The sequence below is a fragment of the Rhinolophus sinicus genome, linkage group LG02 (assembly GCF_036562045.2).
Source record: "Rhinolophus sinicus isolate RSC01 linkage group LG02, ASM3656204v1, whole genome shotgun sequence".
NCBI lineage: Eukaryota > Metazoa > Chordata > Mammalia > Chiroptera > Rhinolophidae > Rhinolophus > Rhinolophus sinicus.
Window position 1 is genome coordinate 59,782,973 of NC_133752.1, and position 27,371 is coordinate 59,810,343.

Below are 27,371 nucleotides of genomic sequence, written 5' to 3' on the forward strand. Positions count from 1 at the left end.
GGTATGCACAGAAAGGTTAACTCTTAGCTGGGTAATAGCACTTGTAGACATTAAAAACATTGATATAAGAAAGAGATTATCAACTTTATGTGTTTGTCTACTTGCCATAAAAATATTCCGTTTTATATTTACTTTGAGGTGTAGGAAGTTATATTTTAACTTTCTGATTGATTTCTCCTTGGATATAAGCATGAGCAATGACAGCAGGAGAACAGTGATTTGAAAAGAATCATTATATTCCACCAGGATGTCTATGAAGTGGATTTCGGTTCTGCTGCTGCTACAGCTGAGTTCTTACTTTAGCCCAGGGAGTTGTGGAAAGGTGCTGGTGTGGCCCACGGAATACAGCCATTGGCTCAATATGAAGATAATCCTGGATGAACTTGTCCAAAGAGGCCATGAAGTGATTGTTCTGGCATCTTCATCTTCCATCCTTATTGATCCCAACAAACCATCTGCTATTAAATTTGAGGTTTACCCTACATCTTTAACAAAAGATGATTTTTCGACTTTTGTCAAGCGACTGATCAACAAATGGACATATGATCGGAAAAAAGATACACTTTGGACTTATTTTTCACTAACGCAAGAAATATTTGCAGAATTTTCTGAATTTACTGAAAAGCTCTGTAAAGATGCCATTTTAAACAAGAAACTTATGGCAAAATTACAAAAATCAAAGTTTGACATCGTTTTCGCAGATGCTGTGCTACCCTGTGGTGAGCTGCTGGCTGAGATACTTAAAATACCTTTAGTATACAGTCTCCGCTTCTTTCCAGGCAACACAATTGAAAAGTATAGTGGAGGACTTCCAACCCCTCCATCCTATGTACCTATTATTTTGTCAGGATTAAGTGATCAAATGACATTCATGGAGAGGGTACAAAATATGATATATGTGCTCTACTTTGACTTCTGGTTCCAAACATTTAATGAGAAGAAATGGGATCAATTTTACAGCGAAGTACTAGGTAAGTCATGTTTTTAGTTGGTAGCATGAAGTTCTTACTTTTCCAGTGCCTTGAAAGTGTTTGTATAAATATTAAGTCAGGGGAATTTGTCTTTTATAAGGAAAATGATAAAATTATAAAATGATCTTTCAGTGTCACAAGTATTATGGAAATGCTCAAATTATAGGGTCATTGAGGAACTGTTTCCTCTTGTATAGTTTAGTTTAAGAACTAAGCAATTTTGCCCTATTACCTGAAGGATTCCTTCACAATAGAGAGAGATATAGTGGCTTTATCCCAGATCAGGAATCTATAATTTGAGGTTTCTAATGATTTCACCTTCCTTCACTAAGTACGTACAAATCATGAGTTCAAAGACCTAAAATTTTATCAAAAAATGGACATATAAATTACTAAACTATGTTTTTTTGTAAACTGTCCCTTCATTAAAGACAAAATGAGCCAAAATTAAGAGTGTGCAAATCTATTACTGTACTTTATGAAAATTTTCCAGCTGTTATTTAAAAATACTTTTATCAATGAAAAATTACTATTAAGCTAACATGAACTAAATGCAGTTACAGGCCAAGAAATTGAGCCACATTCTTAAAACCTCACACTTTACAAGAAAAATCTGGGATCTAAAAATAGTAGAAACTAGACTAAATTGTAGAAACTAGACTAAGTACTCTAGGGAAAAGTGTTTCCATGGCTATGGTAGGGTTAATTCATTGAGGAATTGAAATCATTATTTACATTTGCATCTGTTAGTTCTGTAGCTTACAGAGTAAACAAATGCATGTTTAATTCTATAGTGTCTTAGGTTAAATCATTTTTTCATGATTGTGAATGTACTGATGTGATTTAGAGATGAAAGATTATACACTTATATATACAAGGTCTCACAACTAATTTTGCGAACTTGTTGCAACGATGTGGCTAAACTTATTTGATATCAGAGGCATTATTCATTATGAATCTGTACCAACTGGACAAACATTAACCAGGGTCTCTATTTGAAAGTGCTGAAAAGGCTGCATGAAAAAGTTAGACTACCTGAACTTTACTCCAACAATTCATGGCTCTTGCATCACTACAATGCACCAGCTCACACACCACTGTCTGTGAGGGAGTTTTTAGCCAGTAAACAAATAACTGTATTGAAACACCTTCCGTATTCACCTGATCTGGCCCCCAAGACGCCTTTCTTTGCCTGAAGATAAGGAAATATTAAAAGGAAGTCATTTTGATGACATTCAGGACATCAAAGGTAATAGAAGACAGCTCTGATGGCCATTCCAGAAGAAGAGTTCCAAAATTGCTTTAAAGGGTGGACTAGGCACTGGCATCAATGCCCAGCTTCCCAAGGGGAGTACTTCGAAGGTGACCATAATGATATTCAGCAATGAGGTATGTAGCACTTTTTCTAGGTTGAGTTCGCAAACTTAATTGTCAGGCCACATATGTTGTTCATATACATATGTATATATGCATGTATATTTCTATTATAAAACAACAGACAATTTAAATATCTTTGACTACATAATTCTAAGCTACTTTTACAAAATTACGTGGTATGTTCACATCACAATGTTCTCATTTCCTCAACCTTTTGTCTGCTTTATTCCCTTCAGGAAGACCCACAACATTATATGAGTTAATAGGGAAAGCTGAAATGTGGCTCATTCGAACCTATTGGGATTTGGAATTTCCCCGCCCACACTTGCCACATTTTGAATTTGTTGGAGGACTGCACTGCAAACCTGCTAAACCCCTTCCTAAGGTAAACCATTCATGTATGTTTTGCTGTTTACTTTGCATTTTCAGTAAGAAAGCATCTGTGTTCTTTATTTAGAATATCTGGTCACAATGAGAAAGAGAGATAAGAATCTGGGTAGAGTGACCTGCCAATTAGAAGCTCATATATTTCTATCTAGAACAAGAATCTGAATTTCATTATCATTACAGAATAAACTGTTGCACTCGGGAGACTTTGGAAATAGTGTCAGCTAAATTAAGGCCTTCATTATTCAACACATAAGAAAGTACCAGCCATTAATTCAAAGAGTATTTTTAAAGTAACTAGCATAATGCAGGAGTGCAGTTTAAAGAACTGGATATGCAGAGAAGCAGTGTAGACACATTTTTTACCCCCACACACCAGATATTCTACTTGGAAAGATATGCATAGAATATAAGCAAGTGACTCAAAGCTGTGTGAAAAGTATTACAATAAGAACAATGCTACTATAATGCTAGAGAACATCCCATGGGAATGGATCCTAGTACCTCAGGACTGATGATGCAATCTGCCGTAAGTGAGCATAAACATCCCACGTCTTTGTCCCCCTGCAACACAAAAATTTGCCATCTATCCATGAATAAAAGTGGGAGTTGGAGGATCCAGCATCAGATAGATGCCAAGAGACCTGGGAAAAGTCTTGCCAACCTATGCATAGGTAATAGGCAGAAAGATTCCAGTACCAGCTGTGATACCTACAGGAGATGGTGAATTGGTTCCAGCCCCTCATGGCTGTAGTCCACGAGCAGCTACAGAACCCTACCTTGGGCAGTGGCCTATGGATTAGAGTGCTTTTGTGGAAGTCCAGAATTCCAGAAGAGAAGTTCCAGCACTCTGTCGGACCACAAAATATATAAGTTTGAATGCGTTCTTGTTTGTAAGAAGAAAGTTTGACTGCGAGCATCACGTAAGCCACCATAATTTAAGGCTAGAAAGAGCCTCATGGTTTCTCCTGTAGGGAAAAGAGACAGCTACTGAGTGGATGCCCCCAGCTTTTCCAGCTATGCAGGATGCTTCCGAAAGGCTTACTTCTCTCTCACAGCATCCACAGTATTAAATTTGGAGCTCAGCGACTGATGAGAAGAAGCAGATCAGGAGAGTGACATACAAGATTTCCAGAGGGCACTACAGAGACATGGTTCCTCCTGACTACATTCTGGACTCGTACAGGAAGGCTGACCACAAACCACAAAGAAAACCTCTCCTGCAGATCCCCTCCACGAGCCTGTGGACACTGACAGCACACTGCATTCCAAACCCGCACCTCCTCCCCTCTGTGGCCAGCTCCCTGTACATGCTGCCAAGGACAGCCACAAGAAGAGCAAGATTTGATAGGAGGCTAGGGAGCATGACCAGAAAGCAGGCCAAGGTTTTCTGGCAAAAGACAAACTACAAACCTGAGCTGCAGCGCCACCTTCAGGAAAACAAAAGGCAGGCAGTCAGCATCTGGCCTGGTGCTTTGCAGGATAGAGAGTAAACATACAGGCTTACTAATTCTTCCACACGAAGGAAGGAGCAAGAAGCACGGAGCAGGTATGTTCCTACAAGGTCTGAGAAAGCCTTAAGTACAGCAAGACTGACAAAAGGCGTTTCCACCCTGAAAGCAGTTAGTAGAGATTGAAGTAGGTGACTGCTAATTCAAAGGCAAAAGCAGCAACACAAAATTCCAAAGAACATGAAAATGCAAGGAAACACGAAATCACCAAATTTTGCGATAATTATCTAGTAACCAAATAAAGACATGGAGATATGCGATTTCACTGATAAAAAATTCAAAATAGCTCTTTTAAGTTAACTCAGTGATCTACAAGAAAACACTGAACCCTTGTGCGATGTTGGTAGAAAAGTAAATTTGGTGCAACCACTATGTAGGAAGATTCTTCTTCAAGAAATAAAAATAGAGCTACCATATGATGCAGCAATCACACTTCTGGGTATATATCCAAGAAAAACAATATATCAAAAATACATCCATAATGCCATGTTTATTGCATTATTCACATTGGACAATAAACAGAAACAACTTACTGTCAACAGATGAGTAAGTAAAGATGTGAAACACACACACATACACACTCACACACAATGAAATATTATTGAGCCATGAGAAAGAAGGAAATCTTGCCATTTGGGACAACTTAGAGGGACCTGAAGGGCATTGTGCTGAGTGAGATAAGTCACACAGCAAAATATAAATAATGTATGATATCACTTATATGTGCAGTCTAAAAAGGGCAAACTCGTAGAAACAGAGAGTGGAATGTTGGTTACCATGGCCTGGTGAAAGGGGGAAAAGGGGAGCTGAGGAAATATTGGTCAAAGGCTAAAACATGCAACTCAAAGATTATAAAATTCTAAACATATAATGCACAGCATAGTGATTACATGTCAACAATACTATTACATACATGTCTTAGAGACTACATCTTAAATGTTCTCACAACAAATACAAAAAGGGATAATCAGGTGACATGATAGAGGTGTTGCATAACTCAAGAATGGAAATCTTATTGCAATATACAAATGAGTCAACACCACACTAACACCTTAAACTCACAGAATGTCATATGTCAATTTCAACTCAATTAAAACAAAAACACTAAACAATGATTAGGGTGAGAGGTAACCATTTTTTAGAAGGGTTAAATCATTATTTCCCAAAGAGAAAGAGAAATAAACAATAGAAAACAGCAGGACTGGACTGAAAAAGAAAAAAAAAGATTAGTATAAAGTTGGAACCAGAAACCCATGAAATTTTTGGCACTTGCATATTTCTTTGGGGACAGGGCAGAGTTTAGAAGTACATTGAGCAACGAGGAACTTTTCAAGTACAGAACGTAATAAAATTTGAAAACAGACAAGTATCGGGAGCCACAAGTCAGAATAATTCTGAAACGATTCCAGGTGACCCTGACTTCACCAGGAACTTTCTACAGTTTGAACTAAGCTACTCAAGGGGGTAACCACAGCTGTAACTCCCCCACTGAGACGCAGGTGCTCCCTGGGGTCTCAGTGAGGGGACGATGAGGACCCCTCACAGCCAGTGACACTCAGAACATTCTACTAGCAAGTCTATTTTGCAATCTGATTTCAGGGCAAAAGCTGTCATATGTAAACTAATCAGAAAAGCAGTCACTCAAATAAGTAACTGTACAAATACATTTCTGGATTATAAATAGGCATCTTGGGGCTATTTCATGGAAATTCCAGACAGTAATACCAGACTCATGAATTACAGTGATTCTTTAGCTTATAAAAGGGATTTAAGGAGAGGGTCCTAAGATGTTGGCATAGGATGACCCTGAACTCACATCCTCCCATGAACACACCAAATATACATCCACATATAGAGCAATTCCTCCTGAAGAATGACTGAGGGTTGATGGAACAGCTTGTGCACAGCACATGAGAGAGAGAGAGACTGCATAGAGAAGGTTGGGGAATCATGAGAACTTTCCAGGCTCTGTGGGAACTCTGTGGGATTGGAGGTGCCAGTGAGTACCAATGCTTATGTTCCCTCTCCACACAGACAGCATGGGCAGTAATGCAGTTCAAATGCTCTAGTCGAGCTGCAAGGCCACCACAGTGTGCCTTAGGCTGCTCACCCCACACCCACGCCAGGCTTACACAGCCGGACTGCCATGGCATCATTATCGCCACGTCCCCTGGGCTGCTCCAAACCAGGCCAGCCCGCCTAACAAGGTGCCCCCAGAGCCATGCACCCTGGTAAACCAAGCCCATGTTCTGCCCCAAGTCTGACTAGCCTTCTGTATAGAGCACACCGGTGCCTCAAGCAACACTTTGGCTCCAGCCAGCCTTCCAATGCCACCCAGCACACACAGCCTACACAGAGATTGTTCCTACACAAGGCCTCTCCATCAAGTTCGAGAGAGGCAGCTGTTCCATCTAATTTATACAAATAAACATAGAAAATAAAACAAATTAGGAGAAAAAAGAAATATGACCAAAATGAAAGTACAAATAAAGAAAACCAGAAAAGAAACAAAATCCTAAAAAACAAAGATAAGTAATTTTTCTGATAAAGTATTCAATGGAATGGTCATAAGGATGCTTGCCAAATATAGTAGAGGAATAGAAGAAAACAGTGAAAACTTTAACAGAGTTAGAAAAAACAAAAACAAGCCAATCAGAGCTGAAGAATACAATAACTGAAGTGAAAAATGTACTAATCAACAGCAGATTAAATAACAGGGAAGAATGGACTAGCAGGTGGGAAGACAGAATAATAGAAATTATACAATCAAAAGAGCAAAAAAATGAATTTTAAAAAACAAGGATAGATTAAGCATCCTCAGGTACAACATAGCGTATTAACATTTGAATTGAAGGTGTCTCAGAATGAAAAGAAAAATGAGAGAGAGAGACCATTTAATGAAATAATGGCTAAAACTTTTCTTAACCTGGGGAAGGAAACAGACCTGGATCCAGGAAGACCAGAGAGTCCCAAACAGATGAACCAAAAGAGATCCACACCAAGACACACTATAATTAAAGTGGCAAAAAATAAAGAATCTTTTTCAAAATTTTTATTACATTTATTGGGGTGGTATTGGTTAGTAAAATAATATGTTTCAAGTATACATTTCTATAATACATCATCTATATATTGCAGTGTGTATTCACCACCCAGAGTGAGTTCACATTCCATCACCATATATTTAACACCCTCTTCCCTCTTCTACTACCCTGTTACCCTCCTTACCTCTGGTAACCACTCAACTGTTGTCCGTATCTACGAGTTTTTGTTTCGTTGTTTGTCTTATGCCTTTGCTGCTTTCAGTTTTATATCCGACATATCAGTGAAATCATATGCTTCTTGAATTTTTTTTCTGACTTACTTCACTTAGCCTGATAATCTCAATATCCATCCATGTTATTGCAAATGGCAGTATTTCATCTTTGCTTATGGTCCAGTACTTTTCCATTGTATATATGTACCACATCTTCTTCATTCCATCATCTATTGAAGGACACTTTGGTTGTTTCCATGTCTTGGCCACCATGAATAATGCTACAATGAACACAAGGGTACCTATATCTTTATGGTTAAATGTTACCTGATTTTGGGGGTAGATACCCAGGAGAGGGATTGCTGGGTTGTATGGTAATTCTATACTTGAGTTTTTGAAGAAACTCCATACTGTTTTCCATAGTGCGTGTACCAATTTGCATTCCCACCAGCAGTGTATGACGATTCCTTTTTTCCCACAACCTCTCCAACACATGTTATTACTTGTCTTAATGACAGCCATCCTAACAGGTGTTAGGTGATAGCTCATTGTGCTTTGATTTGCATTTCCTTAATAGCTAGTAATGTTGAGGATTTTTTCATATATCTGTATGTTTGTATGTAAGCCGTTTGCACGTCTTCTTGGGAGAAGTTTCTGTTTAGCTCTTCTGCCCATTTTTAAATGAATTGTTTATTCTTTTGGTGTTGAGTTGTATGAGTTCTTTATATATTTGGATATTAGCGCCTTATCAGAGGTGTTGTTTGCAAATATCTTCTCTCATTCGGTTGGTTGCCTCTTTGTTTTGTTGATGGTTTAAAGAGAGAATCTTGAAAGCAGCAAGAGAAAAACAACTACTCACATAAAAAGGAAACTTCATGAAGCTATCTGCAGATTTCTCAGGAGAAATGTTATAGAAGGTAGTGCAGAATATATTCAAAGTGCTAAACAAATAGAACCTACAACCTAGAATATTCTACCAGGCAAGGTTCATCCAGAATGGAAGGTGAGATAAAGATTCCCTGACAAGTAAAAGTAAAAGAAGTTCATCACCAATAAAACAGCTTTACAGGAAATGTTAAAGGGCCTTCTTTAAGCTGAACAGAAAGGCCATAACCAGAAATAATATGTAAAATTAAAAAATCTTACTGGATATCAAATATATAATGAACACAGTGGATCAGCCACTTAAAAAGCAAGTATGAAGATTCAAAAGACAAAAGTACCAAATTAACTATAAATACAATAAGTGTTTAGGGTACTACAACAATAAAAAAGATAAAATATGTCAGAAACATAAAACATGGAGGGACAAGTATAAATGTAGCTCTTTGTGAGTGCTTCTGAGCTTCAATGCGTAATAGCAAAATACCAATTATAGATAATAATTGGTATATATGAACCGTGGTAACCACCACCCATAAATCTACAAATAATACCTCAAAAATAAAGAGAATCAAAGAAATACTAAACAAAACCAGCATACCAAGAGGATAGATCAAGAAGACAAGACAGAGAACTACAAAAAAAAAGAAAAAATGTAAAAATGGCAATAAGTACATTCTTATCAATAATTAATTATTTTGAATAAAACTGGACTAAATGATGCAATGAAGAGTCAAAAGATAGCTGAATGGATTTTTAAAAACTGTCTCATCTATATGGTAACTACAAGAGACTCACATACACAGATTGAGAGTGAAAGCGTGAAAAAAGAAATACCATGCAAACAAAAGTGAAAGAAAACCAGGGTAGTAATACTCATACCAGACAAAATAGACTTTAAAACAAAGACTATAAAAAAGACTAAGAAGGGCATTATGTAATGATAAAGAGGACAATGCAAGAAGAGTATATAACAATTGTAAATATCTATGCACCCAAAATAGGAACACCTAAGTATACAAAACAAATATTAACAGACATAAAAGGAGAAACTGACAGTATTGCAATAATAATAGTAAGGGACTTTAACAACCAACTTACATCAATGAATAGATCATCCAGATAGAAAAATTAATAAGGAAACAATGGCCTTACATGACATTAGACCAAATGGATTAGAACATTTCATATAAAAACTGCAGCATATATATCCTTTATAGGGGCACATAGCACATTCTTCAGAACAGATCACATGTTAGGTCACAAAACAAGTCTGAATAAACTCAAAAAGATTTTCTAATAGCAACAGTATAAAATCAGAAGTCAATTACAAAAAGAAAACTGTAATAAACCCAAACACATAGAGACTAAAAAAGCTTCTATTAAACAAACAATGAGTCAAAGATGAAACCAAATGGGACATCAAAATCTACCTGAGACCTAAATGAAAATTAAACCACAACCTTCCAGGATCTATGGGATGCAAAAACAGCAGTTCCAAGAGGGAAATTCATAGTGATACAGGCCTAAGTAGAAAAAATAAAAGGAAGAAGAAAAATCCCAATTCAATAAATTAACATTACATGTAAAAGTCATGAAAAAAATGAAACAAACAAAAGCCTGAAAAAGTGAAAAGAAGGAAATAAATATCAGAGTGAAAATAAACAGACTGAAAATCAAATAGAAATGACCAATGTAAGTAAGAGTTGTTTTTTGAAAAGATAAACAAAATCCATAAAACTTCAGCCAGACCTATCTAGAAAAAAGAGAGAGCCCAAATAAATAAAATCATAACTGACAAAGGAGAAGTTACATCCAACTCCACAGAAAAATAAAGCATCATAACAGAATACTATGCCCAATTTTATGTCAACATACTGGACAACCTAGAACAAATAAATTTCAAGAAACATACAACTTTCCAAGACTGAACCAGGAATAAACAAAAAATCTCAGCAGGTTGATTACTAGCAAGAAAAGTAGTAATTAAAAAAACTCCCAACAAACAAAAGTCCAAGATGATTTCACAGCCGAATTCAACAAACATTTAATTCTACCAAACAATTCATACCTATCCCTCTCAAAACATTTCCAAACAATTGAAGAGGAAATAACACTCCCAAACTCATTGTATGAAGCCAGCCAGCATTATCCTGACAGCAAAACCAGACAAAGACACTATAAAAGAACAAAATTACAGTCCAATATCACTAATGAACATAGATGCAAATATCCTCAACAAAACATTAGCAAATCAAATACAACAATATATTAAAAGGATTATACATCATGCTCAAGTGGAATACTGTGCTCCAGTGATGCAAGAATGGTTCAAATTCCACAAAATAATGTAATACACAACATCAACAAAACCAATGTTAAAAATTACATGATCATACCAATAGACACACAAAAAAAAGCATTGGACAATAATGAAAACGCTCAACCAAGTGGCTATAGAGAGAACATACCTCAACATAATAAAGACCATATATGATAAACTCACAACTAATATCATAGTCAATGGAAGAAAGCTGAAATCTTTTCCTCTAAAATCAGAACAAAAGAAGGATACCCACTATCACCACTTTTTTTCAACAAAGTATTAGAGTTCCTAGCCGTAGCAATCAGGCAAGAAAAAGAAAAAAAAATAATAATAAAACAGCATTCATATTGGAAAAGAATAAAACTGTCATTATTTGCAGATGACATACTATATATAGAAAACCATAAGAACTCCACCAAAGAAACTATTAGAACTAATAAGAGTATTCAATAAACCTGTCAGATATAAAAGTAATGTACTTAAATATGCTGTGTTTCTATACACAAATAATGAACTATCAGAAGAATATAGACCATAATCCATTTTAAAAATGGCTCAAAAAGAACAGACTTAGAAATTAATTTAACCAAGGAGGTGAAAGACTTGCACTTTCAAAACCATGAACAAAACTGAAGACATATAAAGAAATGGAAGGATATACCGTGCTCATAGATTGGAAGGATTAATATTGTTAAAATGTCCATACTGCCCAAAGCAATCTACAGATACATGGCAATCCCCATCAAATTCCAATGGCATTTTTTCTCAGATCCAGGAAAATAACCATAAAATTCATATGACACCTAAAAAGATCCCAAATAGCCAAAGATACCTTGAGAAAGAACAAACCTAGAGGCAATTATGCTAAGGGAAATAAATCAGACAGAGAAAGACAAATATCACATGATACATATGTGTAATCTAAAAAGAACAAAACAAACCAAAAACAGAAACACACTTGTAGATATAAAAAACAAACTGATGGTTGCCAGAGGGGAGAGGGAAGGGGGATGGGGGGGAAAAGAGAAGAGGAATAGGAGATACAAACTTCTAGGTGTAAAACAAATAAGTCCTTGGAATGTAATGGACAGCATAGGGAATACAGTCAGTAATATAATAACTTTGTACAGTGATAGATGATTTACTCAATTTATCACAGATATCTCATGGTACGGTATATAAATGTCAAATCAATATGCTGTATACCTGAAACTAATATAATATATCAACTATACTTTGATAACCTTTGGTAAGTGATGCAGGGGGAGAGCTTGGAAAAATCTGACAAAGGTTTTAAGGTGAGCTTTAAATTATCATAGCTAAGGGAAGAAAGATATAAAACCATCCTAATGATGACAAACTTTTCCTTAGTACTCATAGTCAAAGAAATAAAATACTAATGAGTAAACAAAAACAATTCTCCAGAAAACATGTCAGGAATAAGCACATTTAGTACAACTATAACAGTAAGAATTAAAGGTAACTTAAGATCCTGCGGTGTAGCCTCATTCCAAGAATCTACATTAGGAATTGATAAATCATTAATGAGGAGTCTGGATATAATCTTATCTAAGATCATTTCCTCTTCAATAATGTGTACTGACTCTATTTCATTTCTTCTTATACACACAAGAACATACACATGTTTGCACAAATATACGTAATAGAGGAATTCAAACTAATATCTACTGTATACACCACAGGAACTGAGGGATTGGGTCTATTAAAAACAGCCACTGATAAAAACAGAATGGAGGTTCCTCAAAAAATTAAAAACAGAATTGCCATTTGGTCCAGCAATTCTACTTCTGGGTTTATATCCAAAACAATGACATTAGGATCCTGATGAGATAATTCCACACCTATCTTCATAGCAACACTATTTACAAGAGCCAAAAGATGGAAGCAACCCAAGGGTCCACTGATGGATGAATCAATAAACAAAATATGGTATTTACACACAATGCAATACTGTGTGTTATGTGCTGTTGAGTCAGCTCCAACCCCAGACAACCTTATGAATGATGTCCAGAGAATCCTAGCCTCAACAGCCCTGCTCAGCAACTTTAGACTCAAGCCAATGGTTTCTTTGATGGAGTCAATCCATCTTGTATCTGATATCCCCTCTTTCCTGTAGCCTTCTTTTTTTCCTAGCATCACTGTCTTTTCAAAGAACCCTGCCTTCTCATGAAGTGCCTGAACAGCGACAGTCTCAGTTTTGTCATTTTTATCCCCAGCAATATTTCTGGCTTCCTTTGCTCCATAACACACTTGTCTTTCTTGTGGGTCAGGGAGTCTGTAGAGGAATAACACTCATCCTTAAAACTGAGGAAATTCTAATACATCCCTAAAACTAAGGAAACTCCGCTACAACATAGTGGAATCTTAAGGACATTATGCTAAGTTAATAAGCCACTCACAAAAAGACAAATACTGTATGATTCCACTTATGTAAGGTATGTAGACTACTAAGTTTCATTAAACAAAAAGTAAAATGATAGTTGTAAGAGACAAGTGAATGTGGGAAATGGAGGATTACACTTAAGAATGGTTATATTACTATTGTTTTGCAATCTGTATCTACAACTTTTATTTTACTAATTGGAACTGTATTCATTATTCTGTAATCCTCCATTTCCCACATTCACTAGTCCCTTACAACTGTCATTCTACTTTTTGTTTTATGAAATTTAGTAGTCTACATACCTTACATAAGTATATATATATATATATATATATATATATATATATATATATTACTGAAATGTACACTTAAGAATGGTTAAGATAGTGAACTTTATATTATGCGTATTTTACCACAGTTTTTTTAAAAAAGAAAAATAAACCAGGTAGTATACTAACGATTCCTGATAATTCTTGATTTTCTTTCTTTAGCCGTTTGTAGCACTCCTTTCAATAGTATTCACTGTGCTGATACTCTTTTTGTGATGGACCAAATTCTTTCTCCACAGGAAATGGAAGAGTTTGCCCAGAGCTCCAAGGAAAACGGTATTGTGGTGTTTACTCTGGGGTCAATGGTCAGTAACATGACAGAAGAAAGGGCCAATGTGATTGCATCAGCCCTTGCCCAGATTCCACAAAAGGTTAGATAAAGTACAAAACTCTTTAGTGAGTGTGTTAAACTCTGTAGAGTCGGATTACAGAAATTTTCTTCATGAAAGGTAAACTACTATGATAGCCCCAATTCATCTCAGAGAGCAATTTAAAAACCAAAATATACATGACAGATGCTACAGTAAGAAAGAGGATGTTTTTGATTGACAATAACTTTGGCATTAAAATTGTGATGACAAAGAAGTGCATTTATGAAATACAGCATAAAGTTTGGTATCATAATGGTATTCTAGCTAGGCACACATATCACCAAATTCTGTCCTGTCATTTGTCTCTTTTCCTGGAAGGATTCCTGAATGTACTATAAGTACTACAGAAGTTCTCAGAAAGGAGTTAAATTTTCACAGTAATATTAAACAGGACTTGATAACAGTCAGAAAGCCAACATGCCCTTTAGGCCAGGTCATCTAGGCCTCTCTTACTTCCCCTGAATTTTGGAATAGGCCTATGCCCTGTGTTTTTCAGGGTGCTATTCAGAGAAAGGATGTCTAAGGCTTAGGAAGCTGCATCCAGGTACCCAAAACAGCCATGATGATTTTGATAAAGAAAAAAACTGGCCTGTAAAAAAGAAAGAGAAAACCTCCCTGGTGGGCTGGGCCCTGCTAAAGTCTGAAGCAGGAAGACATGAAACAAAAGATGGAGGTGGGTCCAGCCCTTAAAGTGACCATATGCTTTATAAAATGTGGGCCCACCACAACTCTGCTTCTAACCAATCGGAGTAACTCCCCCGACTGAAGAAGGAGAAATAAATATAAAATGGAGTCAACCAGAAGCAAGTCTGGTATGGGGCAGTTTCAGATGATCCCTTCTACACAAAATATGGTAGGAAATTATTTCTAACGTATAAAATTGCAGTCTCTGGGTATTTGTGAACTACTCTTTAACTTCCTAACAGATGTAGCTTCCTCCGTATCACCCATGCTAGTTTGCTGAGAACCTGAAGTTACATGAACACTCAAAAGCAACAGATGTTAACTATATTTAAACTAGAATCCAGCTTATGAGGATTGCTTGGGAATTCCAAAATCAATACCTAATTTTGTTATCGAGCCTGGAAATGGCTTGGCCAGTTATGATTAATTAACCATATTAATCAATGCTGTCAATGTAGCACATCATGAAGTGTTAACAGTATGGCGAATAAAATTTGGCATCATCATATTTGATCTTTTTCTACTGCTAAACTGTCCTTTATGAAGTGCCAATGTGCTCTTCTATATTTTAAGAATTTTCAATCCTATCTACAGTGATAACTCTATATTGATATAAAAATTACCACTTGAAATTTTTCTTACAAACAGTAAGTTTGTAATGAGTATACTAAAAGAAGCTCAGCATATTTATGAAGCAGAAATTATTTATCATTACAAATTGTTAAAATTCAGAATTACTTCTCACACAGAGCTGATTGCATTGATCTTGTAAATCAAAAGATGTAAAACTCTAATAAAATAACTTATGGAACTAGTGGATATAAGTAAAGCACTTCTCTCATCATTCAAAAAGAAAGAAACAGTTTAATATTAAATCCGGAAGAAAAGAGCTAGTAAAACAATAGTTAAAACAAAATATAAGTTCAAATTATTAATTTGCTACTGTTTTTGCACTAAAATTACATGACTACCTAAAATGTTTTATATGCTTGACATGGTCATTGATAATCGCATTTGTCCTGAATGTAAAACACTGCATTCATACCAACTCAATACAAAAATAAGTACATGTAATGTGAGTATTCCTCCTACATCAGTGTTGTATTCATTTTCATTATCTAACATCTCTTGTCCTTATTTCCTTAGCTGTAATATGTAAGGGAGTTAACTAGATGTCTCTTAATCTATTTAGAATCTAACACGCTATAAATTTGTAGTTTGACTATGGGAATAAGTTATTTTCTTTACCCTAACAGGTTATATGGAAATTTGATGGCAAAAAACCAGATACCTTAGGGGCAAATACTCGGCTCTATAAATGGATCCCCCAGAATGACCTTCTTGGTAAGACTCTGGAAAACACTGAAATGAGAGCCAATCTAACCAGAGTGATAAATAATTCATCAGGAAATAACCATTTATTAAACATTTCTTATTGAAAACCTCAAAAATATAAATTATCTTCCTTATGTATTTCCCAGCCCTAGAGGGAAATCATCAGCTAAAACAGTTGGCATCTTATTATACACATTCAAATTCCTTATGACCAGAAACAAATTGTCTTTATTACATGCATAATTACCTCTCACAGAGGCTATTTCAACACTTTCTGGATTGTCACCCTATCTCTTAGTTCTCTCCTTACACTAATCCTTGAACCCACTGTAAGGGTGACGGGTGTCCCTGAAAAATGACCACTTGTCTTTTATTTCCATTGAGTTTCCCTTTTCCAGAGAAAAATTCAAAACCTCTTTCCAAAGTAATAGCATATTTCATTGTAATGTGTAGCTTTTCCTTCCTCTGACTCCTATACATCATCACTACATTTCCTGCTGTTTGACACCCTACATATCAGACTCAGTGACTTCACTATTTCATTAAGAGGATACATTTTAACATACTCCCCTCCCTCTTTTTTCCCCATGCATTTTTTTATTTTTTTATAATCCACCACAGTCTTTTCAAATTGTTCACCAGGCTATCTTATATTCATTTTTAAGTCTCAAGTCACACACGTATCTTCTATGTATCTTTCATTTACTTTGCCAGCTAACTTATGTGCTTCTTCCTTTGAGTACTGGAAGAAATTTTAGTGCAGTTTTATGTGTATAATAATGTGTTATCTAGAATACACTGCTTCTTTCAGTACTTTATATTGCTCTATTCTCATTTTAGTCTAATACTATAATTAATAATTTGCTGAAATTCACCCAATCCTAGGTCATCCAAAAACCAAAGCCTTTATAACTCATGGTGGAACCAACGGCGTCTATGAGGCGATCTACCACGGGATCCCCATGGTGGGCATTCCTTTGTTTGCAGATCAACCTGATAACATCGCTCGCGTAGAAGCCAAAGGAGCAGCTGTCAGTTTGTACTTCAACACAATGTCAAGTACAGATTTGCTCAATGCACTGAAGACAGTCATTAATGACCCCTTGTGAGTATCACAAATTATTTTAAAAGATGTATTTATAGATAGGTGCTTTTGTGAATATGAGTTTGTCATATGCATTTCGTCCCATTTTTAAGAGGTTAATTTTGACAGTAACGTAACTTAACATCTTAAATCTACTTTTATTTTCAACCACACATTGATTTCAAAGTTGCATTTTTAACCCCATATATTTAATGGGTAGCCAACTGGTGCAACAATTTTCTCCTCAAATAATGTCAAGTTCTATATGTGATTGTAAAAGAACACATTTTAAAAAATACGATAGAACCCACAAAAGGAAAGAATGAACTACAAGAAAAATCATAAATTATTTCCGTTCAGTTCCTAAAATTTCTGAAACTATAATCTCTTTACACTCAAAAACTTGATTTTATTATAAACATTTTAACAGATTTTATGAGATATTATTTACATATCATAAAATTTCATAGCTAAAATTATAAAATTCTAATATATGTAATGTTTGCACAGCTATGAAACCATCACCATAAAGTTGTTATCTGGGAAATGTTAACCCTAATTTCTTCCTTGAATTAAAATTGATTGAGGGTATGAAAAAAAAAAAAAAAAAACAGAATATTTTCATCATTCCAAAAAGAAATGTCATATGCCTTAGAAGTCACTTCCCATCCCCCCATGCCCAAACAATCATTAATAAACTTTCTGTCCCTATTAGTCCTTTTGGACATTTCATAATGACAGAATCATATAATATGTGGTCATTTACAACTGGCTTCTTTCACATAGCATAATGTTTCTGAGTTTCTTATCTGTTGTACCTTTGCACTGCTGAATAACATTCTATGATATGGATAAAGCACATTTTATGTATCCATTTATCAGTCCATGGACACTTTGGTTATTTCCATGTTTGCCTGTTATGAATATTGCTACCTCTGATTTTGTGTGAATATAAGTAAAGATGCCAGTACTTACAACAAATGAAAATAGACTAAATTACTTTTAAAAAATACTGTCAGACAAGATTTTAAAAATTAACAATATATACTATTTTCAAGCCATGCTTAAATAGATGTGACAAGAAGATTATAAGTACAAAGGTAGAAAAAAAGATCTATTTTAACGGTAACCATAAAAAGATGTAGCTATACTAGTATCAGGCACAGTAGATCAGAAACACTAGTAATAATAAAGATGATGATAAATAGGTTAACCTTTCAAAACACTACAAATTCTTAACTGGACACACCTACTTATAAATTCACAAGTAAAAAAGTAAAAGTAGTTTTGAGTATATATGTCTTTCACATTCTTGGTTAAGTTTATTCCTAGGTATTTTATTCTTTTTGTTACAATTGCAAAAGAAATTGTTATTTTTTTTATTTCTTTTTCTGAGATTTCATTGTTAGTATATAGGAAGGCAATGGACTATTGTAAGTTGATTTTTGTAGCCAGCACTTTACTGTGTTCATTTATTGTTTCTAATAGCTTTTTGGTGGAGTCTTTAGGATTTTCTATATATAGCATCATGCCATCTGCAGAAAGTGACAATTTAACTTCTTCATTCCCAATTTGGATGCCTTTTCTTTCTTTTTCTTGCCTGATTGCTCTGGCTAGGATTTCCAATACTATGTTGAACAGCAGAGGTGATAGGGGACAGCCCAGTCGTGTTCCTGAATGTAGAGCAAAGGGTTTCATTTTTTCACCATTAATTATGATCTTAGCTGAGGGTTTGACATATATGGCCTTTATTATGTTGAAGTATTTTCCTTCTATACCTATTTTATTAAGTGTTGACATTTTAAAACGAAATTGAAGAAGATGCAAAGAAATGGGAAGACAGTCCATGTTCATGGATTGGAAGAATCAACATAGTTAAAATGGCCATATTACCCAAAGCAATATATAGATTTAATGCAATCCCCATCAAAATCCCAATGACATTTTTAAAAGAAATAAAACAACAAAAAATCAGATTTGTATGGAACCACAGAAAACCCTGAATAGCTAAAGCAATCCTAAAAAAAAAACAAACAAAAAAAAAAACGAGAACACTGCTAGAGGTATCACACTCCCTGACTTTAGCTTGTACTACAGGGCAACAATAATCAAAACAGCATAGTATTGGCAGATAAACAGACACACAAACCAATAGAATAGAATAGAGCTGAGAACCCAGAAATAAACCCACATAAATATGGACAGACTATTTTTGACAAAGAAGCCAAAAACATGCAATGGAGAAAACACAGCCTCTTCAATAAATGGTACTGGGAGAACTGGAAAGCCATGTGCAAAAGAATGAAACTACACTGCTATCTGTCACAGTGTACCAAATTTAACTCAAAGTGTACCAAAGACCTAAACATAAGACCTAAAACAATAAACTGCATAGAAGAAAACATAGGTACTAAACTTATGGACCTTGGGTTCAAAGAGCATTTTATGAATTTGACCCCAAACGCAAGGGAAGTAAAACCTAAAATAAATGAATGGGACTATATCAAACTAAAAAGCTTCTGCACAGCACAAGAAACCATCGACAAATTAAAGAAGAAACCAACTGAATGGGAAAAGATTTTTGCAAACAACGCCTCCAATAAGGGGCTAATATCCAAAACATAAAAGGAACTCATGCAACTCAACAACAAAAAAACAACCCAATTGGAAAATGGGCAAAGGACCTGAAGAGACATTTCTCCAAAGAGGACATACAAATGAAAAATAGACATATGAAAAAATACACAACATCACTAATAATCAGGGAAATGCAAATAAAAACCACAATGAGATATCACCTCACACAAGTTGGAATGGCTATCATCAACAAGACAAATAGTAACACGTGTTGGAGAGGCTGTGGAGAGAAAGGAACCCTCATGCAATGCTGGTGGGAATGCAGATTGGAGCAGCCACTATGGAAGGCAGTGTGGAGGTTCCTCAAAAAATTACAAATAGAATTGCCATATAATCCAGCAATCCCTCTCCTGTGTATCTACCCAAAAAATCTGAAACCATTTATCCATAAAGACACATGTGCTCCAGTGTTCACTGCAGCTTTATTTACAGTGGCCAAGACATGGAAACAACCAGTGTCCATCGATAGATGAATGGACAAAGAAGTTGTGGTATATATACACAGTGGAATATTATTCAGTAGTAAGAAAAGATGAAATAGGACAATTTGTGACAACATGTGTGGATCTTGAGGTTACAATGTTAAGTGAAATAAGTCAGACAGAAAAAGTAGAGAATTATATGATTTCACTGATATGTGGTATATAAAACTGAAAACAACAAACGAACAAGAAAAACAAATGAAGAAAGAAAAATTCATAGACATAGACAATAGTTTAGTGGTTACCAGAGGGTAAGGGAAGAGGGGGGTGGTAGATGAGTGTAAAGGGGATGAAATAATGTGATGGAAAGAGAACTGAATCTGGCTGGTAAACACACAATTTGATATATAGATGATGTATTACAGAACTGTACACCTAAAATCTATGTAACTTTACAAATATCCCCAATACCTTTAATTAAAAAAAAAAAAGTAAAGGTAGACAAACAGAAAAACCAAAATAAATCTGTAGCCATAATAGTATGTTTTTAAAGAATTTTTTCTATAACATTGAAAAAATGGCAAAATAAATAAGTACATAAAAGATCTGAAACACAATTTTAAAGTGCAACCTATTTGAGATATATACAAGAGTGGAGAACATGTATTTTTTAACAGCATAAGGAATAGTTAATTGAAGTGAACATACCTACTGGGGCAAAACCAAGACTCAGTATTGGAAATTTTATAAATCATAAAGATATTATTTAAAAAAAAATAGATATTATTGTCAGACCAGAATCGATTAAGTCAGGAATTAAGAAAAAAAAAATTAAACAAACCCTAAACTAACTAACTAAATAAATAAATATCTCTAAATTTGGAAAATTAAGCAATATATTTCTAAATAGTTCAGAGTCAATAGAAATCATAATCATACATGAACCTTCTCCTAAGCAATTTCCCTTCTAGGTATATACACAACAGAAATGTGTAAATATGTAAACCAAAAGACACATACAAGAATATTTACAACAGAATTAGTAAAAATGGCCAAAAAAATTTAACAATCCAAATGTCCATTGAACATTATGAAATAATAATCTGTGGTACTGACAGATGATACAGCATTGGATACCATACAGCATTGGAATTAACCAACAACTACTTCAGAAAAGAAAAAAACAAGGACTTATTACTACTTGATTACAATATATAAATGAGAAAAATTAATCTGTGATGCTAATAGTAATTAGAGTAGTTAGTTTGTAGAAGGGATTAGTGACTAAAAGGTCCAAGAAAACGGGGAGCCTCTATTAGTTTGTGGTATCCTGTATCAGTATCTAAGAGTAGGTGCATTATTATATTTACTTCATGACAACGTTCTAGGTAATTATAAAATTTTGAGCTGTTTACATAGGATATGTACATTTTTCTTAGATTTTTATACTTAAAGTCATATTTTAGAAATGTTTTCTTTCCTTTTGTTTTGTTTTCCTTTGTTTTGTTTTGGAGAAGCAGCAAACTAGACTGATTTCTGTCTTTGCCAGGAATTTATATAGCACTGGTTCCCCCTGGGAAATATAATAATTTCACAAGCCAATACAGGAAAACGTTTTCATAAACCAAATAAAGAAATAATACATACCAAATAAATGACCAATTAATCATACTGTTGTTCCAGGCAAGGGGAGATGGAGGAATAAAGCCCAAATTTAATAAGAGTTGTACTTTTTCAGCTGAGTGTGGACCCTTAAAAAGAAGATACTTACTAAGAAGGGCTTCAGGTAGCTAACTGGGCTGAAATTAAAAACAAACAAACAAACGAACAAAAAAAACAACAACAAAAAAAAAACAGAGTCTGGCAGCCATTTCTACAGAAAGGTCTCTTGCATGGGCTGCACATTGGGTAGAGTCTTGTACTAGGCAGCCTCCCTCCTGCACTAAACCGCCTGCCTACACTGTGTTCCTGCCATCTAAGCCAGCCCTTATAAAGCAGTTCCTGGAATAATATTTCAAACAATAGGACTGAGGCTTTCCCAGTCCAATTAGAGCTGGGCAGCTATATCCTATCAGGCATCTTCACTGACCACAGTGACTCCATTCTGACCAATCAAGACAGTGTCTTTTGAACCAATCAAACTGTGAGGATCTGAAGTCTCCATTTGCATTTGGATGGACCAATCAGGGACCATGGGTAGGAACTTCTAACTATTTAAGTCAGCTCCCCTCTAGCTCTGCGAACACACTCTCTCTTTCCAAGGAAGTCAGAAGACTGTTTCCCAGCTAGAGCTGAAACGAAAATACCTCTCCAGAGCAGAGTAGAGGGGAGCAGTTCGGCTCATGGCAGAGTGGAGTTAACAGGAGCAGAGCACAGCTATCTAGCCAGAGAGGGGCCTGGCCTCCGGCCCACTTCATAGCTATGCTGTTTCATAATTGAGCTATAACACTATTGAGCTATTTGCATTGAATACAGTTTTCCTCTTCACTGCACCCCAAATTAGGGATTCCTGTTGGTGTTGAATTGGCACCAATGACCATCAGTTGACAGGAGGCACTGCTGACAGTCAGCAACCAAGACCTGATTTCCATCATCCAGCACTAAAGTAAATGTCCCGTGCTGCTTGAGCAGGCTGCTAGGGCACAAAGATGCCAGTGTTGGCAGGCTGGCTGAGCTCTTTCACAGGGTGGTTCTGAGGTTTAGCACCACTAAGAGGAGCTTTTCAAGACAGGAAGGAATGTCCCAAGGGTCCTGTAGAGTTTAGGTTAGTAGTGAAGAGTCACCTCCCCAAACTGGAACTCTCAAATAGTGCTCACACACTTAGTGGTTATGGTCTAATTGTCCCCTTGTCACAGTTGCTTCTCCACAGGTCCTTACTGATAAGCCCCCAGGGGGGGGGCCCTCTGCTTACCAAAGAACACCAGGTATAGAAGGATGACATCAGGAATGATTTACTTCATTCTTATAGCAAAGCAACTTTGTTTTTGTCTTTGTCATAAACAAGTGCATTAAAACTTCACATATCACAAACAAGTGGATTTGAAATCATACTAAAGCAATATATCCCATGTATTGCAACATCTGGTTAAAAAAAAAAGAAAAATAGAAGAAATGCCTAAGGGGTGCTCTTAGTGTGTCCAGGTAAAGCCTGTCTGAGATGTGACACTGACACCAATGCCTCCATCAGAATTTAGAAGTAGCCTTGGAGTGTTGTAGGAAGACTATTCCAAGTAAGACAAAGTGAGGAGAAAGTGCAAAGGTGCTGAGGTAGGAACACATTTGGCAGCTTCAGTGAACCGCCTAAAGGCCAATGTGCCTACAATAGAGTGTGCATGGGACATAATGGTAGGAAAGAGTTTGCCAGGGGTCTGTTAACTTTCAAAATGCAAAATTCAACACAGTAAATTTTAAGATATAATTAGATTTATTAAACAATTCATGAAGCAGGCTGCATCTGATAAAAAAAATATAAGGACTTTCTGAGGGGTTGTACAAAAAGGAAAGGCTATAAGAAGAACAGTGTGGCAGTGGATTTATTAAAAAAAGAAAAAAAAAAAACAGGATTGTTTTCAGACAAAAATATATTTTTTCCAGGAAAGGAATGGCATAGGTTTCATCACGTAGACTGTCTCTTCTCTACAAGATAAAATCCTTGCCATTGAAAGGGCCCGAGTAAGAGTAGCTCATTATGTTGACCACAAAATTCCAGACTGATTAAGATATTTCTGGAAGAGGTTGGAATTTTGATTAAATCAGGTATTAAAATTTATATGGGTGTCATGGGCTTTTAGCAGGAGTAATAATTTAGGGCCTGTGGTTTTCTCTTTAATACCACGTAGGGTCCTGTAAGACAAACAACAGATTTGGAATTTATTCTAAATGGGATGAGAAGCCACATGGAAATTTTGAGCAGGGGAGTGTCATAATCTGATGTGTTTCAAAAAGATATCATTCTGGCTACTGGGTGGAAAATGACAACACAGTTATGGGACTAGTGAGGAGGTGTTCCTCCCACCATGACACAATTCCTCTTTAAAACTCAAAAGCATCATCATAAACTGCATTTTATCATATGACTTGAGATGCCAGATGGAAATTAGAAACAGGGTAGGGTTATAATCTGATCTGTTTTAAAAAAAAGTATCATTCTGGCTACTGAGTGGAAAGTGATAATACAGTTATGAAGAGAACACTAGAAGCACAGGGACTAGTGAGAGGCGTTCCTCGCACCCTGACACAATTGCTCTTTAAAACTCAAAAGCATCATCCTAAAACTGCATTTGATCATGCAACTTATGATGACGAAAGAAATTTCGAACCTACAGAAAAAAAATTTTTAAGAGTTTATTTGAGCTAATAACTGAGAACCGACTTGAAGAAAAATCTCAACGAATGAGAAAATGTTCCAGAGAATGGCAGTTTGTCAGTCCGTTTTATATATTCGGAATTAAAGGAGAAAACATAAGGAAGGTCACATGAAATCTATTAGTGGTAGATTAGGAGGAGGGAGAAAGCAAAGTGGAGGTAGGAGAGATCACTAGGATTGGATGCAAAGTAAAATGCAGAGATACAAACTTCTTTTGTGCTGGTAGATACAGGATAGCTAACGTGTAACATTTATAGTAAGTAGTCATGGTATGCGGGCAACAAGACAACAATGAGAAATTTGTGGTCATTGGTCTCTGGTGCCTATGGTTGTGCTTCCAAGGCATCTGGAAAAGAAATCACTCTGATAACCAAAAGGTAAGGCATCCTAGGTTTATAAAAACAATAGACAGGCTCCATTAAGGTAAAGATTAACCTTTCACTAGGTCTGGGATGTGACTCCTCACCAGGACTTGCCCAGTCTGATCAGATCATTCCGCATGGTTATTTTTGGTCACTGAGCTAGTCAGGCCTGCTATATAGACCCTTTTTCGTTCACACTTATAGCCATTAGAAAGGTTATTTAATTTGCTCTGCTAAAAAGATTTAAGTTTCCCACCTTATCTTCCTTCTTTACTTTGTAAAATACTTGTCATCACAAAATTCCAATGTAAAAACCAAACCATCTATGAAGACCCAAATAAAAATAACTTCTGCAATTCTGTGACATTATTTTGAAACAAAACCTTTCATTGGAATGATACTATTAAGCAAATTAACCACATTTCAATGTTGGTGTCTTTCTGTTTGTCTTTTAGCTACAAAGAGAATGCTATGAAATTATCAAGAATTCACCATGATCAACCAATGAAACCTTTAGATAAAGCAATCTTCTGGATTGAATTTGTCATGCGCCACAAAGGAGCCAAACACCTGCGGCCAGCCTCCTATGACCTCAACTGGTTCCAGTACCACTCTTTGGATGTGATTGGGTTTCTACTGGCTTGTGTGGCAACTGCTATATTTGTCATCACAAAATGTTGTCTGTTCTGTTGCCAGAAGTTTGCTAAAACAGGAAAGAGAGAGAAGAGAGAGTAATTGTATCTGAGGATTTAGGCTAGTATGCCACACAGATGGGATCCACCAGTATATTCCAGCAAGAAGTTGTGATGTTAGGATCCCTTCCTCCTGTGACAGAACAATGTTTCACAATTTAGCTTGTCAAATTAAAATTTATTTTCAAGTAAGTTACTACCGATTTAAGAGTTGGAAATATGTCATGCCAGAGATACAAACTGGCAAAGAAATTAAGTAAAAATAAAACTATATGGATATATACTAAAATTTATTATTTTAATACAAAAGTCATACCAAAAAAAAAGAAAGAAAAAATAACTAAGCTTAACTGTGTTCAAACATTACACATGGAACATGAACACTAAGAGATCTATACACACATCAATATTATTTTGCAAATATTCAGAATATTTTAATTTCATTTTGGTGCAGAATTCTGTAGTTTCTTCTTTTGCTAAAGAAATTATTCAATGGTTAGAATTATGTAAAAAGATTAACTGTTCCATTTCATTTTGGGAGACCAGTAATGCTCCTTGGTTTTACTGAGCATCCAGACTCAGCATCACTCTTACCTGAAAACATGTCAAGCCATTTACCTTCATCCAGTTTAAGTCAATTCTCATCAAAATGAATGTGGATTTAAAAATATAACTACAACTATAGCTGATTCCTACTATAAAACTGAGTTATTTATGAAAGACTTGGGTTTCAGTACCTAATTATCTTTATCTCACAGCCCTTAAAAATATTCACTTGATTGCTTTCACTATCATCAGCCTTTCATAGTGGATGTAAGGTACCCCCACTTCTAGGTTTGATAATGTAGAATCCATACTCTAAAGAAACTTCTTGAATTTTAATTCTCTTCAATGTGTGTGTACACACATTAGGTTGGTGCACAAGTAATTACATTTGTCCACTTCTTTCAAAATAGGTACAGCATCATTTAGCTACTTACAGATATGGTGAGCAACTCAGTGTCTTTTTAGAACCGAGTCTGAAATAATGATTATTATTCTGTATAACCATACCAGATCGGCATGTCTCATTCCTTCTCCCTTTCCTCAGAAACCTGCTGTCTCCTCCCAACCATTAACCTAATGTGGACACATTAAATCCTTTGGCATGACAAAAATATTGCAATCATCATTTTCTTTTACACCTGGGCACACTATAAATGACCATAATCAATAACAATGCAAAGAATACAAATATTGTGTAAATATTATGAAAATAGGAAAATCAGGTCACAATAATTCTCAAGGCCCTCCTAAAACCTACAAACTAGGATCCAAGGGGTCCAAGTGAGAAAAACATCCCTTCTTTTATTGGTCAAAAGACCATCATCAAAGTCTCACAACAAACATTCTCAAGCATGAGGCATGAATTCATTTTTTTTTTAAAGTTGAAATTTTATGCTGGCGGAATTATAGGAAATTCTGTGGCCAAATTATACCACAGAATTTTCCAAAGAACTCCTCTAGATAATTCAAACAATCTGAGACATGCCCAAGATGGCATGTTAGGTAAATGCTATGCCTACTGCATCCCAGGATCATATCAAAATTACAAATAAATTATAGAACAATCAACCTCAAGATCAAGAATCATCTCAAGACTAGCCAAACAGTAACTCTATAACTAAGGACATAAAAATGAAGTTACATCAGAACTGGTAGGAGGAGTGGAGATGAAAGTGGAACTGAATCTGCATGAACTTTGTAAAAACCACCAGCCACATCTCATGATGCCCAGGGAATCCAACTCACCCACAAGTGCTGCATCGCCATGGGCACTCTCAACACCAGGTCAACCAGCCCAGCCTGTACAACTAAGGAGGCTCTTTCAACTGCTGAGCCTTATGGGCAGCCAGCAGGTGGCAATGAGCTGAGGGCCCTGAGCCTTTTTCTAAGCAGCTTCAGGCACACTACTGGTGGCAGCCAGCCTCAGTTC

At 35.8% G+C, this 27,371-nt stretch overlaps 1 protein-coding gene across 1 annotated transcript; it reads left to right on the forward strand.

The window, feature by feature from the left end:
- Positions 1-211: 211 nt before the first annotated feature.
- On the forward strand, positions 212-25,667 carry LOC109436822 (UDP-glucuronosyltransferase 2B31). Its single transcript, XM_019715657.2, has 6 exons — positions 212-971; positions 2,585-2,733; positions 13,683-13,814; positions 15,755-15,842; positions 16,719-16,938; positions 25,160-25,667. The coding sequence occupies exons 1-6, from the start codon at positions 248-250 to the stop codon at positions 25,437-25,439; spliced, it is 1,593 nt and encodes a 530-aa protein (XP_019571216.2). The 5' UTR covers positions 212-247; the 3' UTR covers positions 25,440-25,667.
- Positions 25,668-27,371: the final 1,704 nt, after the last annotated feature.